The sequence below is a fragment of the Solanum stenotomum genome, chromosome 3, assembly GCF_019186545.1.
Source record: "Solanum stenotomum isolate F172 chromosome 3, ASM1918654v1, whole genome shotgun sequence".
Taxonomy (NCBI): Eukaryota; Viridiplantae; Streptophyta; class Magnoliopsida; order Solanales; family Solanaceae; genus Solanum; species Solanum stenotomum.
This window is the reverse complement of record NC_064284.1, coordinates 571548-585569: the sequence shown is the minus strand read 5'-3', so window position 1 is coordinate 585569 and position 14022 is coordinate 571548. Positions and strand designations below refer to the sequence as shown.

At 37.6% G+C, this 14022-nt stretch overlaps 2 protein-coding genes across 2 annotated transcripts; both read right to left on the bottom strand.

The window, feature by feature from the left end:
* On the bottom strand, positions 1–4568 carry LOC125857789 (glutamate receptor 2.8-like). The gene is made up of 6 exons (XM_049537431.1): positions 4512–4568; positions 3650–3933; positions 1844–3183; positions 1451–1763; positions 950–1356; positions 1–550 (listed from the first exon to the last, which is right to left on the bottom strand). Exons 2-6 carry the CDS (start codon positions 3906–3908, stop codon positions 23–25), a joined length of 2847 nt encoding a protein of 948 aa, XP_049393388.1. The 5' UTR covers positions 3909–3933; positions 4512–4568; the 3' UTR covers positions 1–22.
* Positions 4569–5047: 479 nt separating this feature from the next.
* LOC125857791 (exocyst complex component EXO84B-like) lies at positions 5048–13278 on the bottom strand. Its single transcript, XM_049537432.1, has 7 exons — positions 12838–13278; positions 9427–9524; positions 8165–9215; positions 6858–7367; positions 5837–6025; positions 5612–5748; positions 5048–5432 (listed from the first exon to the last, which is right to left on the bottom strand). Exons 1-7 carry the CDS (start codon positions 13003–13005, stop codon positions 5270–5272), a joined length of 2316 nt encoding a protein of 771 aa, XP_049393389.1. The 5' UTR covers positions 13006–13278; the 3' UTR covers positions 5048–5269.
* Positions 13279–14022: the final 744 nt, after the last annotated feature.

Sequence of the window (14022 nt, the reverse complement as noted above, 5' to 3'; positions counted from 1 at the left end):
AGGAAAATTATCTTCAGTTCAGTTATGCAGATGGATGGACTACTCCTGAGTGTTGTGCAGAAGACATGTCTTCCAAATGAATCGCTCCACTGGCATCTTCTGGTGCAGACGACACTATTTCATGACTTCTTGGCAAATCTGTTGGTTGGATAGAATTTTCTGAACAAATAATTGTAGCTTCTGGAAGTTTATCTTGTGGTGACAGTCCAGATGATAGAGATCTCTCATCAAAATGTCTGCAAATAGCTACAACTTTTGACCAAATTGTGATTGGTGAATTCGAGATTCTCCCATGGAAATCTCTATACCTGTAGAGGTAACTGGCTATGAAAACGAGGAGGCATATTGCTGTAACTCCTCCAGTAATGGCAAAAAGGCCTTTGAAACTCTGCAACGAGATCGTGATTGAGTTCATACTCTCTTCTTGTCCTGCACAGGTTGGTTCATTCCTCAACCAATTTTGCTCCATTTCCAGTATCTTCCCATTCTCTGTTAGTTCGATGACCGCACGAGACACATCAGCAACTAAAGGAGATCCTTTAGGGAAAGCCTGTTTGATTTTCGGAGTAGCATGAGATACTCATTTGCAGCACAAAACACATTCGCTCTAACAGAGAAATGTCAATGTCTGTTGGAGCTTTAAGCACAAACTTTGACGAAGAAAAATACTAACTATTTGAGCAAGAGAACTAAAACAAATATGTGAAGTAAAAATCTCATCAATCAGAACATGTGCTTTTTAATTAGTTATTCTTTAAGCTAGTTTTTTTATACTAAAATTTTATTTGTCATTCCTAATAATAAAAATCCAATAGTACTACTGTTTGTTAACAATCAATGTATTGTATTGTCTAGTGCTGCCTTGTTTAAAACAAAGCCTATGGACGATGAGGCCCATGCCTTAGCACCTATAGTAAAACTTCACTCAAGGGAGATCAAAAGGTCTTACAAAGGCAAAGCCGTCAGTGCGATGGGTAGGCCCAACTGTCATGTATTTGTCACAATGATTGGATAGGAAGAGCTTGGAGTAGGGAATGACGTCATAGAATGCTGATATGCCACCATTTTTACTTCCTCTAGACAAGGCTTCATCACAGTCATATGGGGAAGTGAATGTCCTAATCCTGGACCCCTCAAATCCTTGTTTTTTCAAGAAGTCCACTATGAATGAGCCTTCTTGGCAGCCCACAAATTCTCTTTTCTTGATGAGTTCACCGACATCTGTGATTGATGGTTGAAGCCTTTGTACGGTTAATCTTGACGATAAGCTTGCAGTGTAAGTGGAGCTCAGGATGAGTATGACAAACATCCATACCACTACAACCAGTCGAGCTAAATTGTTCACTATTTTTTCTCCTACAATGCAAGCAGATAATACATACATATTCATGAGTCTTATACTCTATTATAGAACAAAATAAAAAAAATGAAAGATTAAGTTACTACTCACGGTGTGCAAATACTAGTGTTGAGAAGGGAAAGTAGAAGATCATGCCAACATGCTGAGAAGGAGGTCCCCGAAAGGCAGAGCTTACCCTATGTTCAAGTATCCAGACTGTCAGACCCGTGAGAAAAAATAATGCTATACTTGTGAGCCAGAGTTCTTTCTTTAGGGGCTTTAGGAAAGCCCATATATCGTTGACATCTTCGTACGTGGTTGGCACAATGGTAAGAACTCCTCCTTCTGCAAATGGCAACGTGAAGTCCACATATTTTGATCTGTTCGCTGTGATAGTTATATCTCCAATTGCAGCATCATAGTTCTGCATTCATTGCATCATTGCAGATTGAAGTTAGTAATGAAAAATATAGTCTTGAAGACACCTAAGTCCGACTAGCTTACCCCAAGAAACACTTGGTGAATAAGATCATTATAAGTTCCTGCACTAGAGCCATCAGGATATTCGAAGGGAACAAGCTCATATGGCACAGCATATGGCAACGCTTCCATGACAGATTTGAACACGTCTATGTAGAATCCACTGATGCGGGCATTAGCCTGACCATCCCTTGTGACTCTAATGAAATCTGTGAAACCAGCTTTCACTGGCACTCCAATTTTTAATTTTTTACCAGACATTGGAACTTCCCAGCCCTTGGGCACAACTGTTGAATCACCAGGCCATATGATACTCCTGATATATTCCCTGGAGTTTGTATGATTAGTTGTGGTACTGTTCATGTTCAGTTCCCTCCTAATTCCATGTGATGGAATCCATATTCCGACTTTCTTCTGTCCACTTCCAACCACATTAATTATCTGATAGGATGATGACTCCATCTTACCATCTACAAGGTGGAACTTCCCAGAAAGCCCCTCAAATTTTGTCTCTGACATTGCTTTTAGAAGTTGTGGGCCGACTCCTGACGTTTTAAAATTGAAAAGGTCTGAAACATTGAGATGAACACTTGAATTCCCTAAAGCCTTTGGTGTCTCTTTTAATTCAACTCTTTCTGCAGCCATAGCCAGTGCCCACAATGTATCATATGCCCACAGACCAAAAATGCTCAAATCTGCTGGTCCGATGCCAGGACTTTTCTCTAAGGATTTTTTCTTCAATCTATTGGCGAAAGAGTTGAGCTGTTCAGATTTTGGTATAAGAGGTTTCACACCTAATACCCCTTGCATTGCTTCAGCAACATCGGAATCCATCAAGTAGACTGAATCCGTTAGTCCACTGGTGATGATCCAGGCATAACCTTTATCCATCATTCCTATTTCCTTGGCTTTCAGAAAGAGTCTGGCACCAAGAGTATATGACATATGGACCACAAACACCCTTGTCTGTAAAGTCATCATCTTGTATAACTCTTTGAGAACAAAATCATCACTTGCTGAAACAGGAAATACACTTCTGTATGAAATATGAGCATTTACGCTTTGGAATGCATTAGATAAGTATGGGACAATGCCACTCCCATATTCTGAGTCTTCATATATGATAACAACCTGACTCCACTGGAAGGCATTAACTATGGCAGCAATTGCACCAACTTGAGTTTCATCGCCTTGAGCGGATTGAACAAAGTAAGGAGTTCGAGTATGAAGAGAAGGGCTTGTTGCAGAAAAAGAAATTATGGGGACCTGAGCTCTGTCTCCAAGATCCATCAGAAAGTTGGCCTGTCCAGATGTTTGAGGACCTAAGATTGCATCTACCTTGACATCTTTCAACAAATCAAGACCTGCAACAAGGCAAATAATATTTGATTAATTTCTCACCCTAATACATCCGAAGAGCTTCTAAGGTTTAGCAATCAAACTACAGGCAGAGTCGTCGTCATCATCATCATCATCAACAACAATATACCTAGTGTAGTTCCACAAAGAGGGGTTTGGAGAGGGTAGAGTGTATGCAGACCATACCCTTACCTCAGAGGTAGAGTCTATTTCCCATAGCTCCTGGGTTCAAGGAGCAACGGAAGTACAAGAAACAACAAATCAGAACAAAAACAGAAGATAGTAACATAACAGAAACTACAACAAGACAACACAATAATCGCGGTACAAGGAACAACACATAGATGAATGGAATGTGTCACATGATCACTTCCTAGTTCCTACCTACAGTTGCACATATCAAAAACAAACTCAGCATGTGAGTGTTCATAATATGCAATGCATGGAATAGGGGATCTGAGGTTTATGTACCAGCGGCAGCTGCTTCAATGACTTGTCCTCGAGAGTCCCTAACATGAAGAGAAAGCCTCGTCGAGTAGTTGCTATGAACCGAATAGAAATCAGAGAGCGCCATGGACATGCAACTTAGTCCCATGCTTCCGACCATTGACTCCAAATCAAGAATCACGCCAACTTGGAAGTTGGAAGTGCGATTCTGGAAGTTCCTCTGTGAATTGCTGAAAGAGGAACATACCCAGAGTGAGATGGAGAATAGTAGGATCAATTTCATCTCCTCCAATGCTTGATGACAACACCTGAATTGATTGGTCGAGACGTTTCAAACTATTCCATATATCACAAATTAAAAAAATTATTAGGTAGTTAGGGGGTGGATATGGGAGTTGACTTGGTAAAAGTCCATGCTTGCGTTTCAATATTTAGATGACAAGATACCTTACAGTTAGAAATGTATTAAGTACTATAATGCAGTTTCTTCAAATAGGAAATGTTAGAGGTTTAAGATGAGTATACTTGTGTAAATTGAAAACATATAAAAAGAAATACACTAATTTTGAAGACTCGGGCATGCAAGTACACAACTAACTGGTGAAGATTCAGACTAGGACCATTATTTCTATTCTTGGCCTGGTAGTGTAATTTGACTGTGGAAGATAGAATTGTATACTGATGAATTAAGTAAAGAATCTGGACTTGTTGGGTGCCAAGGCAAACATTGAAGTAAATGACTGGGAAATTAGGCTTCAAAGTTGACCCCCAAATTAAAAAATTTAAACAACTAACTAATTGACTTAACAAACAGACACACATTTCAACATCATAGAGACACCTACCAAATCAATTTTAATATTCAGAGAAGTAATGAGCTTCTTACCTACGGTGGAGCAATTCGTCCCTCACAACAAAAGCCAGCAATCGCTTGAATTTTTTAGTACCCTACTTCTGGTGGCATTGATTGATAAAAAGTCTATTAATTTGACATTTTAATAGTTCGTCCTCATTCGCGTACAAACAAGAACTTGCATGTCAGGGGAGAGAGATTAAATAGATCAACTCCATTTTTGTTTTCTTCTGACGACACGTGTCTAGAATCACATACATTATTTTCAAATACTAGAGCTTAATTTGTTGTGGACAGAGGATTATGTAATCGGTAGCTTTATTTAATTCTGAACAATTCTCACCAGTTAAGTTACCTATAATTGACCTCAAACCCCATCGGCAATGGAGAATATGGGTACAAACCAGCAGTTGTAGTTCATGACACCACTGCAGCAATTAAAAGAGAGATCATACTATCTTCGCTATGACAATTACATCATTAAGGCTTAATCTGGATAGAAAAGGAAGACGACTGTTCATGGGCTTCCATCTCATATTACCAACTGGAGTGGATAGTAAGGGAACATATACAAGAGACAAACCGTCTTTGGATTAGAGATCAAATAATAAAATCAAGATATACAAATTCCAAATACTTGCCTCAGGAACACTACAAAGAATTTCCTAAATCCACTACCATCCACCACAATCTACAAATTTGCCAACGGAAGCTTTCTATCAATACATTTTCTAACCAAGTCCAGATCAACCTTTCATCACATATTTTACAACAGCAAAATTAATTATACATCAATAACTCCCGTGAGATCTGACAGAGGACATAGATTGGGCTGAGACAGAGGCAGTTGGACTGTTCAGGTCCCTTTCCCCATTAGAAACTTTGGGCTTTCCACTCAGCTTCTCCATAGCATCTTGAGCAATTTCAGTAAACCATTCATCCTCACGGAGAACACTGCACCAATGTCCACAGTTAAGCCAAGGCATGAAAAGCTATATACCACAAATCACAGTACTAATAAACAGAGCATTGTGATTATTTCTTCTGATGTACCAAACAAAACGACCCTTTAATGCATTGCAAAATGTACTCACAGTCAGATAAGAATTCGGTAAAATTGAGAGAGTTTATACCTATATGGATCCATCCCTGTTGCAGCAAAGGCTGACATTGCTTTAGAAATTATGTCATTGACAACCCGAAGCAAATTTCTAGATAAGTAGCGTCCTTGCGAAGCAAAGCATGTGACAAACTTCATATCCAAATAGACCTACAAAAAGTTCAATATAAACATAAAGTTACAAACATATTGGCAGTGGAGAGAAAAACAAGATTAGTGGATACCAGTAACTACAAACCTGCTGAAGACCAAGATGACCCAATGGCCTTGGTCCTTCCTCTATGTCATCCCAAAAGCTCTGATCTTGTGAAAGCCACAAGATGACAGTTTCTGTAAGCCTCATCAACAACAACATTGCAAATCTTTCCCTTCCTACAAACATATCAGCAGCTATGGCAGCCATTCTGTTTAGTTTGACATAAAGTTCCTGGAAAATCGCAATATACATAGATTAACCATACACAGTTGATCCTGTGTAAACAGAAACAACCGCTGAAACTTCGAGAAAAACCAAACCAAAACATTAATCAAATTGAAATCATACAAACAAAAGACAAACAAATACTAGGAAAAAGTGGTGCTCATGTCACAACAGCTTATTATCATATTGTTAATAATTAAGTACCCAGGAAACCAAGATCTCAACTCTTACATTGTTCTCTCAGGGGTCGTTTGGTTTGAAGACAAGTTATGTTGGAATTAGTTATGATAGGATTAGTTATGCTAAGATTATTTTTTATTGATTGTTTGGTTTGTCATATTCAAATAAAATGCATGACATAATTTCTAAGAATAAGTTATTTGTTTATAAAAGAGGGTTTAAGGGGGGTACTTTTGTTATTCTACATTTTTATCCCAGGATAAGTTATCCTAGGATTAGTATTCCACCCACAAGTAGGGATAACTTATCTCAATCATAATTATTAATCATAGGATAAGTTATCCCACACTTTGTAACCAAACAAAGAATTGAAGGGTACTAAAAACTTATCCCGGGATTATTTTTTCTTATCCATCACACCAAACGACCCCTTACTGTTAATAATGAAGTATCTATAAATATGAAGATCTAAGCTCTTACACAGTTTTTTAAGTATAAAAAATACTCATGTTTGCTAAGAGTCTAAGAGGCAAGTGCAAATTCTAATGCTGCAGGAACTAACACATAATAAAGACATCAATATTTCAGCACACTTAGTAGTTGAACAACTTAATGACTCATAGTGCTAGCAAGGGAAACACAGGAAGAGAAACTGCACCTGGAATATTAGAGAAGGGGACCATTCCATCTCATCTGCATTTCCCTCCATGTTTATATACATTTCTGCAGTGAGATGGCTGTCCCCTTCCTCAGTGAAAATAAGATCCAGGGCATGTTGCTGACAAAAGCTATCCTTTAATCGGTCGACCGAGTTCACCAGACGCTTTTTCCATTCCCTTTGCTCAGGGTGACGGCTTTGCCTATCTGAAGCTCTTCGTTGAAGATCATCCTTTTGATTAGCCAAGGGAGCAAGCTTCATAGCTGCACGTGGCAGTAGTTCGTCCGCCAATAAAGATGCATTTGCAAGCAAAGCAATTTGTTGAGCTTCAGTCTCGGCCATTCTAACAATTTTATTCCCAGAATCTTCAAAGCTGGCTTCCTCCTCCATGGAGCCAGGTAATGCTCTTACAAGAGTGTTCACATAAGTATTGAACACTTGAAATAGACCTTCCAAAGCTTTCCCTCCCAACTGCATACTTAGCAATGGCCCCACGTCCTCAAAGAAATCCTAGATAAGCAGTAGGAACGTAGCAAACTAAATTAAGTAAAAGACATCAGGGCCATTTGCAACATAATACACAAAATGATTGCTTAAAAACATTGAATGCAGGTCTCATGCTGCAAAGAGAAATAAATTTGATAAGTAACAGATTAACACTCACTCAAGTAACTGTAACCAATAAAAACAATTAAAAGAACATTGTTTTGATATAACAAAGTAAGATCTAGCTAATCATCTGTGTTGATCATCTACAGCCAAGCAGTAACAGAGTTGAGAAAGAAATGCATTGCATAAACAGGAAAGGTTGGCATATACAAGGTTTAAGTAATTCAGATCTATATTCTGGAGATGGTAAGAGGAGAGACATGTTCTTACAACGTTTCATGTTGAATGTATGTCATGCCATGACCATATTGAGGAAGATCTGGTGCTTCTAATGACGTAAGTACACTCAAACACCACTAACTACCAGATAAAAAAGGTAGACGACAAAGATTGTCTTCTGAAAAGCTGAATAATACTTTTATGCTGACATATTTAAGCACATGATGGAGGACTAAAGGGCATATCTGCTTCGCTCGCAATCTTCAAATATCTTTCAAAACGATATAAAGAACTAAAAACAGACATAACAACTATGAATGGTGGAAACCAAAGGTGTTGAAAAGTAAAGTAAGCAAGAGTGCAGCAGGGAAGGCACCTAAAGTAGGTCGTTGTATATTGACACAAATAGCAGGTGCTTCTGGTGGAGATATTACACATTTATCTTTATCAGGTCACTAATTCTGTGACAATGACATTACCTGAACCATCAAATTGAATCGGTGCGCACTACTTGAAAGTTTATGCTGATATGCCCCTGTAGAACCAAGAACAGCACCGGCTGACCTACCGGATGTGCGTGTAACAGACGGTGGATATGTGAGTTCCCAATCATCAGCAGCTGCCAAAGCAGCAGTGCTTTCTTCAATTCGTTTTAAGTTGGCATCTAACGCTTGCTCAACACTTGGTCTAAAAAGCTTCAGAAGCACAGGACAAAGTGCAAGTCCACGAGCTTCCAACAAGGAACAGTGTCCTAAAGCTATTTGAACACATTCTGCAGCCGCACGTAAGCCCCCAGCAGCTGCTGATGAAGTTAATGCATGTCTTTTGACCAAAAGTGCAAATGCCTCTGTCTGCTTAGTAGACCACATCACTAGTTCGGATGTATAAGCTGGCTCTTTACCAAAAATAGCCAATGAATCGGTGGCTGCTTGAGCAATGCCAGAGAATACGAGCTGTGAAAGGGCGGCAGTATAAGCTCCTCCATAAGAGGTACTAGATGGACGAAGATTTTTCATGTTGAATTGGTATTTCTGGTAATGTGCATTAAGGAGCAAACTATGAGCACGGGGGCCATCCCCGAGCTTTTTAAGAGCTGAAATAGCAGCACGAAGCTCTGCACCACGAGTAGAAGGTTGACAGGCAATTTCAGCAAGCTGATCAGCCAGATTTTGCCTACGTTCAGCAATGGCAGTTTGTAGTGACAACAGCACAGCATGACCTAACGTTTTCTTCTCTTTTGCTTCAGATGCTACGCGTTCTCCTTCATCAAGACTCAACAAGGCTTCATCTACTCTCCTTTCAGCTAATAGAACATCTAGGTGATCAGGAAACTCCGTAAGCCACTTTTCCAGGTCTGAAGGCTCCCTAACGTCATCAGTAGGAGAGCTATCAGATGTGGACTCGGGAACATCAGACAAAGAATCAATATGAACTCCCTCAGCTAAACCATGAATTAAAGTTGCCTGAGTAGATAGCAAGTTTTTCATGGATGACAGTTCACCCTCCAAATCTGATATCTCTTTTGATGTGCTGCAAGTAAATGAAATACAAAACAAGTAAGCACTGACCACACCCAACAGTTAAAGCTATCCATCTGTCATACACTATAGGTAAAGAATATAATACAGTTTGAAAAGGCAGTAGCAGGTCAAACTATCATTCTCAATGGGAAGCTTCTCTTATTTCATAGGCGTTTTCAGTTTGGGACGATAGGTCCGTAGCTGCTATATAAAGGACTCACCGAATGAAAGCTGTATAATTGGCATAGACACTTCTGCGCATTTCCTCAGCAGAAGCCCTTTTCAGTTCCAATAGATAAGAGCACAGCTGCCTTATTTCCTGCAAATTGATGGAAACTTCTATCAACAACTCACCACATTCATTGCCCAAGAATTTAAAACGCCAAGGTGAAAAACATGGATGCCCATATATGAATTCGAAGTTAAAACCATATTCAGATCACAGAACAATTTAGTCAAGTGTGCCGAATCCCCTCCCAAACCTTAAAGCCTAAAAGATCCCGAGAATTAGTTGTTCCCCTAATCTCAAATATTCATTCCTCCATATTACGACCACAAAAGAAAAAGAGCAATTAACATCTGGTAGAGGGAAAGTAGCTTCTGGAAGTATTTGTCATCCCTATCTTTCACTTTTCCAGATATATGGTTGTGTTCAACTTGTCATCTGCAACTACCTATAGTCCCAACTCTCTAGAATCTAGATGTGGTCTGACTGGACAAAACAAAAGCTGAGAAGTTTGAAAATGCATTATGAAGCTGAGTCAGAAGCTATATATCTTTGTGGCAGGAACAGACTTCAGGCATTTTCCAAAACAAGTGTCATGCACATTAAGATGCTCGTGGAAGTTATGATACCAGAAATGAGTGTCATAACCAGCAGCAACAGCATTGCTACTTTAAAATAAGGAGCTGACTCAGCACTGATCTATGTCTTGTGGAAGGTACAACATTCAGAGTATGTTTCAAAACTAAGAGTGGTACTCATAAACGGTGCTAATGAAATTTATCATAGTAGCAAGGGGTATTGTAACTTGTGGCATTGCTCCTCCAACATAGAATAGGGAATATAGGTGGAAGCGAGGTAGGTGGAGAAAGGTAGAATTTGAAAATTAGTAGCAATAATAAGTAATAGTGCAACTGCTTGTTTTTTGATTCATAATAAGAGCATGTTTTGGCTCATGTCTAAAAATTCGTGATTGAACATCTCCGGATTAGTCATTCTCGCCTTGGATGGGTCATCCTTGCCTTGGATGAGCCATTGGGTAAGTAATCTTCGGATAAGATCTTTTACATATGTTTGATTAACAAAAAAAAAAAAAATGAAACTCTGGATCAGAATATCTAATCATGTCATGTATTTGGCTCATTATTAATGAATATTTTGATCAAAAACAATTAACCAAATGTTGTGGAAAATTGAAATCTAGTTTTTAATTCACTTAATATATTAATTATAAAACCAAAAACACATATAGTGCCATCAGATACTAAAATTAACTATTTTTTTATTGGTTACTAAAAGTAACTAATTACTAATCATCATAAGGCTTTTCTAATTAAGAATATTTTGGTAATGCAAGAAAAAAATTTAAAAAGAAAAAGAATGTAGTGGGAAATAAAACCCTAAAAATTAATCCATAAATTGGAAAAGTGGTAGTGCCTGCCTGCCTGGAAATTTGAAAAACAATGTCCAAATACAGGGACAAACAAATAGGAAGACTATTCATTTCTGTATGTTTTGAATAGCATGATTAGAAAGACATCGTGGATGTTTTTAGAGAGGGAGAGTGAACATATTTTGTTTCACAAAAACCAGGTATCAACAGTACTTAAAGATTTGTGGAAGGACGAATGTCGAATGATCCAGATATAGTCTTGGACTTCATATACTCCTTACATACATACAAGAGATAAGCTAGCTATATTTTGCATACCATCAGTACCCTCTTGGTGCTGCAATATTCTGTGAAGAAAACTAGTTTACTTATTTTTTTGAGGAACTGAAATGGAATGTCTCTATACAAAACTAGTTTACTTATTAAAACGAAACTTACGAGTTTGTCTAATTGAATAAACATTTCGTTAAATAAAAGGCCTACAATTTGGTCATTAAAATTATGGGTTATCACTCTTTTTAAGTTCCAATACAGTAAGACACTCATCCCCTGGCTATTGATACAAGCTCCTTCGGTATTAAATAGTGACACTGGGATTAAAGGTTTTGAGATGACTCATCCTTGCATACTTTTTTGCATCCAAAAACAGGATGATGGAATTGGTCTCCAATACCAACTCATTCAGCCTCGTTCCCCACACAAAATGCACTAAGGGATTATATTAAACCCCTGTAAAGATTCACATTGAAACCAGTATTGTCAAAAGCGCGCTTAAGCCTTGAAATGAGGCTCAAAACGTGTTGAGCATTTCCCCTTGCTAATGTGCACTTCAATGTTGTTATCAAGGTTCTAAGGCATACTTTTCCTTGTCAATGAGCCTCTTCAGAAGAGACGACACTAAACAATTGATATTTCACTTCTTTTTTTATAACCGCGGTGTCCAGGCCAGCTTTCACGCACCTCGACTAATTCGACAGAATACCTACCACCTCCCACTAGCAATAGATACCGGGTAACTCTATCCATCAAGGCTAGCATAGATAGGAAGAAATCACCTAGCGTTTTTTTGTCTCCGCTAAAATTTGAACCTGAGACCTCATGATTCTCACTCACTTCATTGACCTCATTGATTTTTCACTTTACCGTAATTTACTTTTTAATTTCTTTATCCATGTATCTATCATTCATATAATTGATAGTTTTGGACTAAAAATACATATTTCTATATTTTTTCTCCCTTCATGCCTTTTACTCGTGTTTTATTTGCCCTTTGCACTTAAAGCCCAACAGACCTTTAGAGTTTTTTTTCGCTTTTTGCTTTTGATAACACTGGTTGAAACATTTCCCTCCACTCCACCTCCCCAAAATGAAATGACGTCTAATGTGCATAACAAGAAGGGAGATTTATGAGAACTGATAATGCTTCAATGGTTCCTGTCACTCTTTTTCTCTCCAAACAACTTACAGACTAAGAAAAAGCCTCTTCTTTTACCAATTTCCTTTTTTTAAAAAAAAAAACCTTTTTTCTTAAGTTATGGAGCTACGAGGAAAGTAAACTCCTCAATTGTTAACAACATTTTCCATATAACCACGATTCATGCAACAAGTCGTAGTAAATTCTGTAGAAGGGCTGAAATTGGCAATCATCATTACCATAATTGTAAATAATTGAGGATACTGAGATGACATCTACTAATTAAAATGAGTTAATATTGAAATCAAGGAATTGTACAGAACTCCAATACGAACTTCAAATATATCTAAGTGATGCAGGTAAAGTGCGTTCAACATTAAGTTAAAAACATGAGTGATCTTCATCAATTGGCTGTCTTCCATTTAATTATCAATCCTATATCTGATAGTAAATTCATAATCCTAACCCTTCCGATCGAGTAAAACTAAGTAAACTCAATACTTTTTTTGGATAAATCACACGTGGATATTTTTCAGGTGAAATTGAGCACTAAATTATATTAAAAAAAAAGAAAAAAGAAGAGGTAATTAAGGAAATTGGACCTTCTCGTTGAGAGAATGACATTTGGACTGGACAAAGGCATCAGCATCGAAATTGTCGGATTTGAAGACGTTGAGATTTTCTTCGAGCTTGGGGCCGGTATCCTTGTTGATTCCTTTAGACTGAGTGACCGCATGAGCTCTTGAACGAGAGGATTTGACGGATGCCATGAGTGAATCTAATGGCGGACGTTTAGGGTTGAAATATACAGCAAAAATAGGGAACACCTAAGAAAATCAAAAGGGTAGATCTAATCCTAAGGTGAGGATTGTTATCGCCATCGCCATGGCTGAAAATGATTGACGAAAGAAGAGGAGATTAGTTGTAGAAAGAGAGAGAAAAAAGAAAAGAAAAGGAGAGTTTGTTTGTTTGATTGCGTTGTTGGTTTGCTAATCGCCAGCCTACCCACGCCACCCAATTTTCTCTTTCTTAAATCTTACCTTCTTTCGTTTTAACTTTCCAATTCCCCTTGACAACTCACCACTCCTTTTAAAAAATTGTTTTACAAATACTTGATATTATTTTGATATTAAAATTAACGTACTAATATTTTGGTGTAAAATTAACTGAGTTACTATTATTATTTAATATTTTACTACATGTTAGTATTTTATAAAAGAACTATCACACTCTTTTATTCGTCACATGAACATCAATTATTCGTTTTCAAATAAAAGGGTTCAAGAAAAGATATGAAAGATTCCATAAATACTCATTATGGTTATATCCTTGAACGAAGAATATGTTAGGACTTCGATTTTGAATTGTAATTCCTCAATTGTGAATACCTACGAGGGTTTTTGGGTGTCAATTGTTAATCAGGAACTTTTTAATTATGTATGTTTTGCACATAAATTGCAGATCTACAAATACATCTATTGATCTACATACGTAAGGTGTGTTCTTAAATACAATATTGGCATGTACTATCAAAATGTGTTGAGAGTTGAATTTAATCATAACATTTTCTGTATGACAGGGAGGTAGGCCATATAATCATTGTTTTGTTATTTTTTATCAAACAGAAGAGGGAGTAATTTGGCAGGGAGGTAGGTCCTATTATTATCATAATTTGTTCTATCTTGTTTCTCATTAAAAATAATGAGAGGAAAAATGACTAAACTCAAAGATGATTTCTTATATGGTAAGCAATGGTTTATCTCTTGTTTTACTCTTTTCTTTGTTGG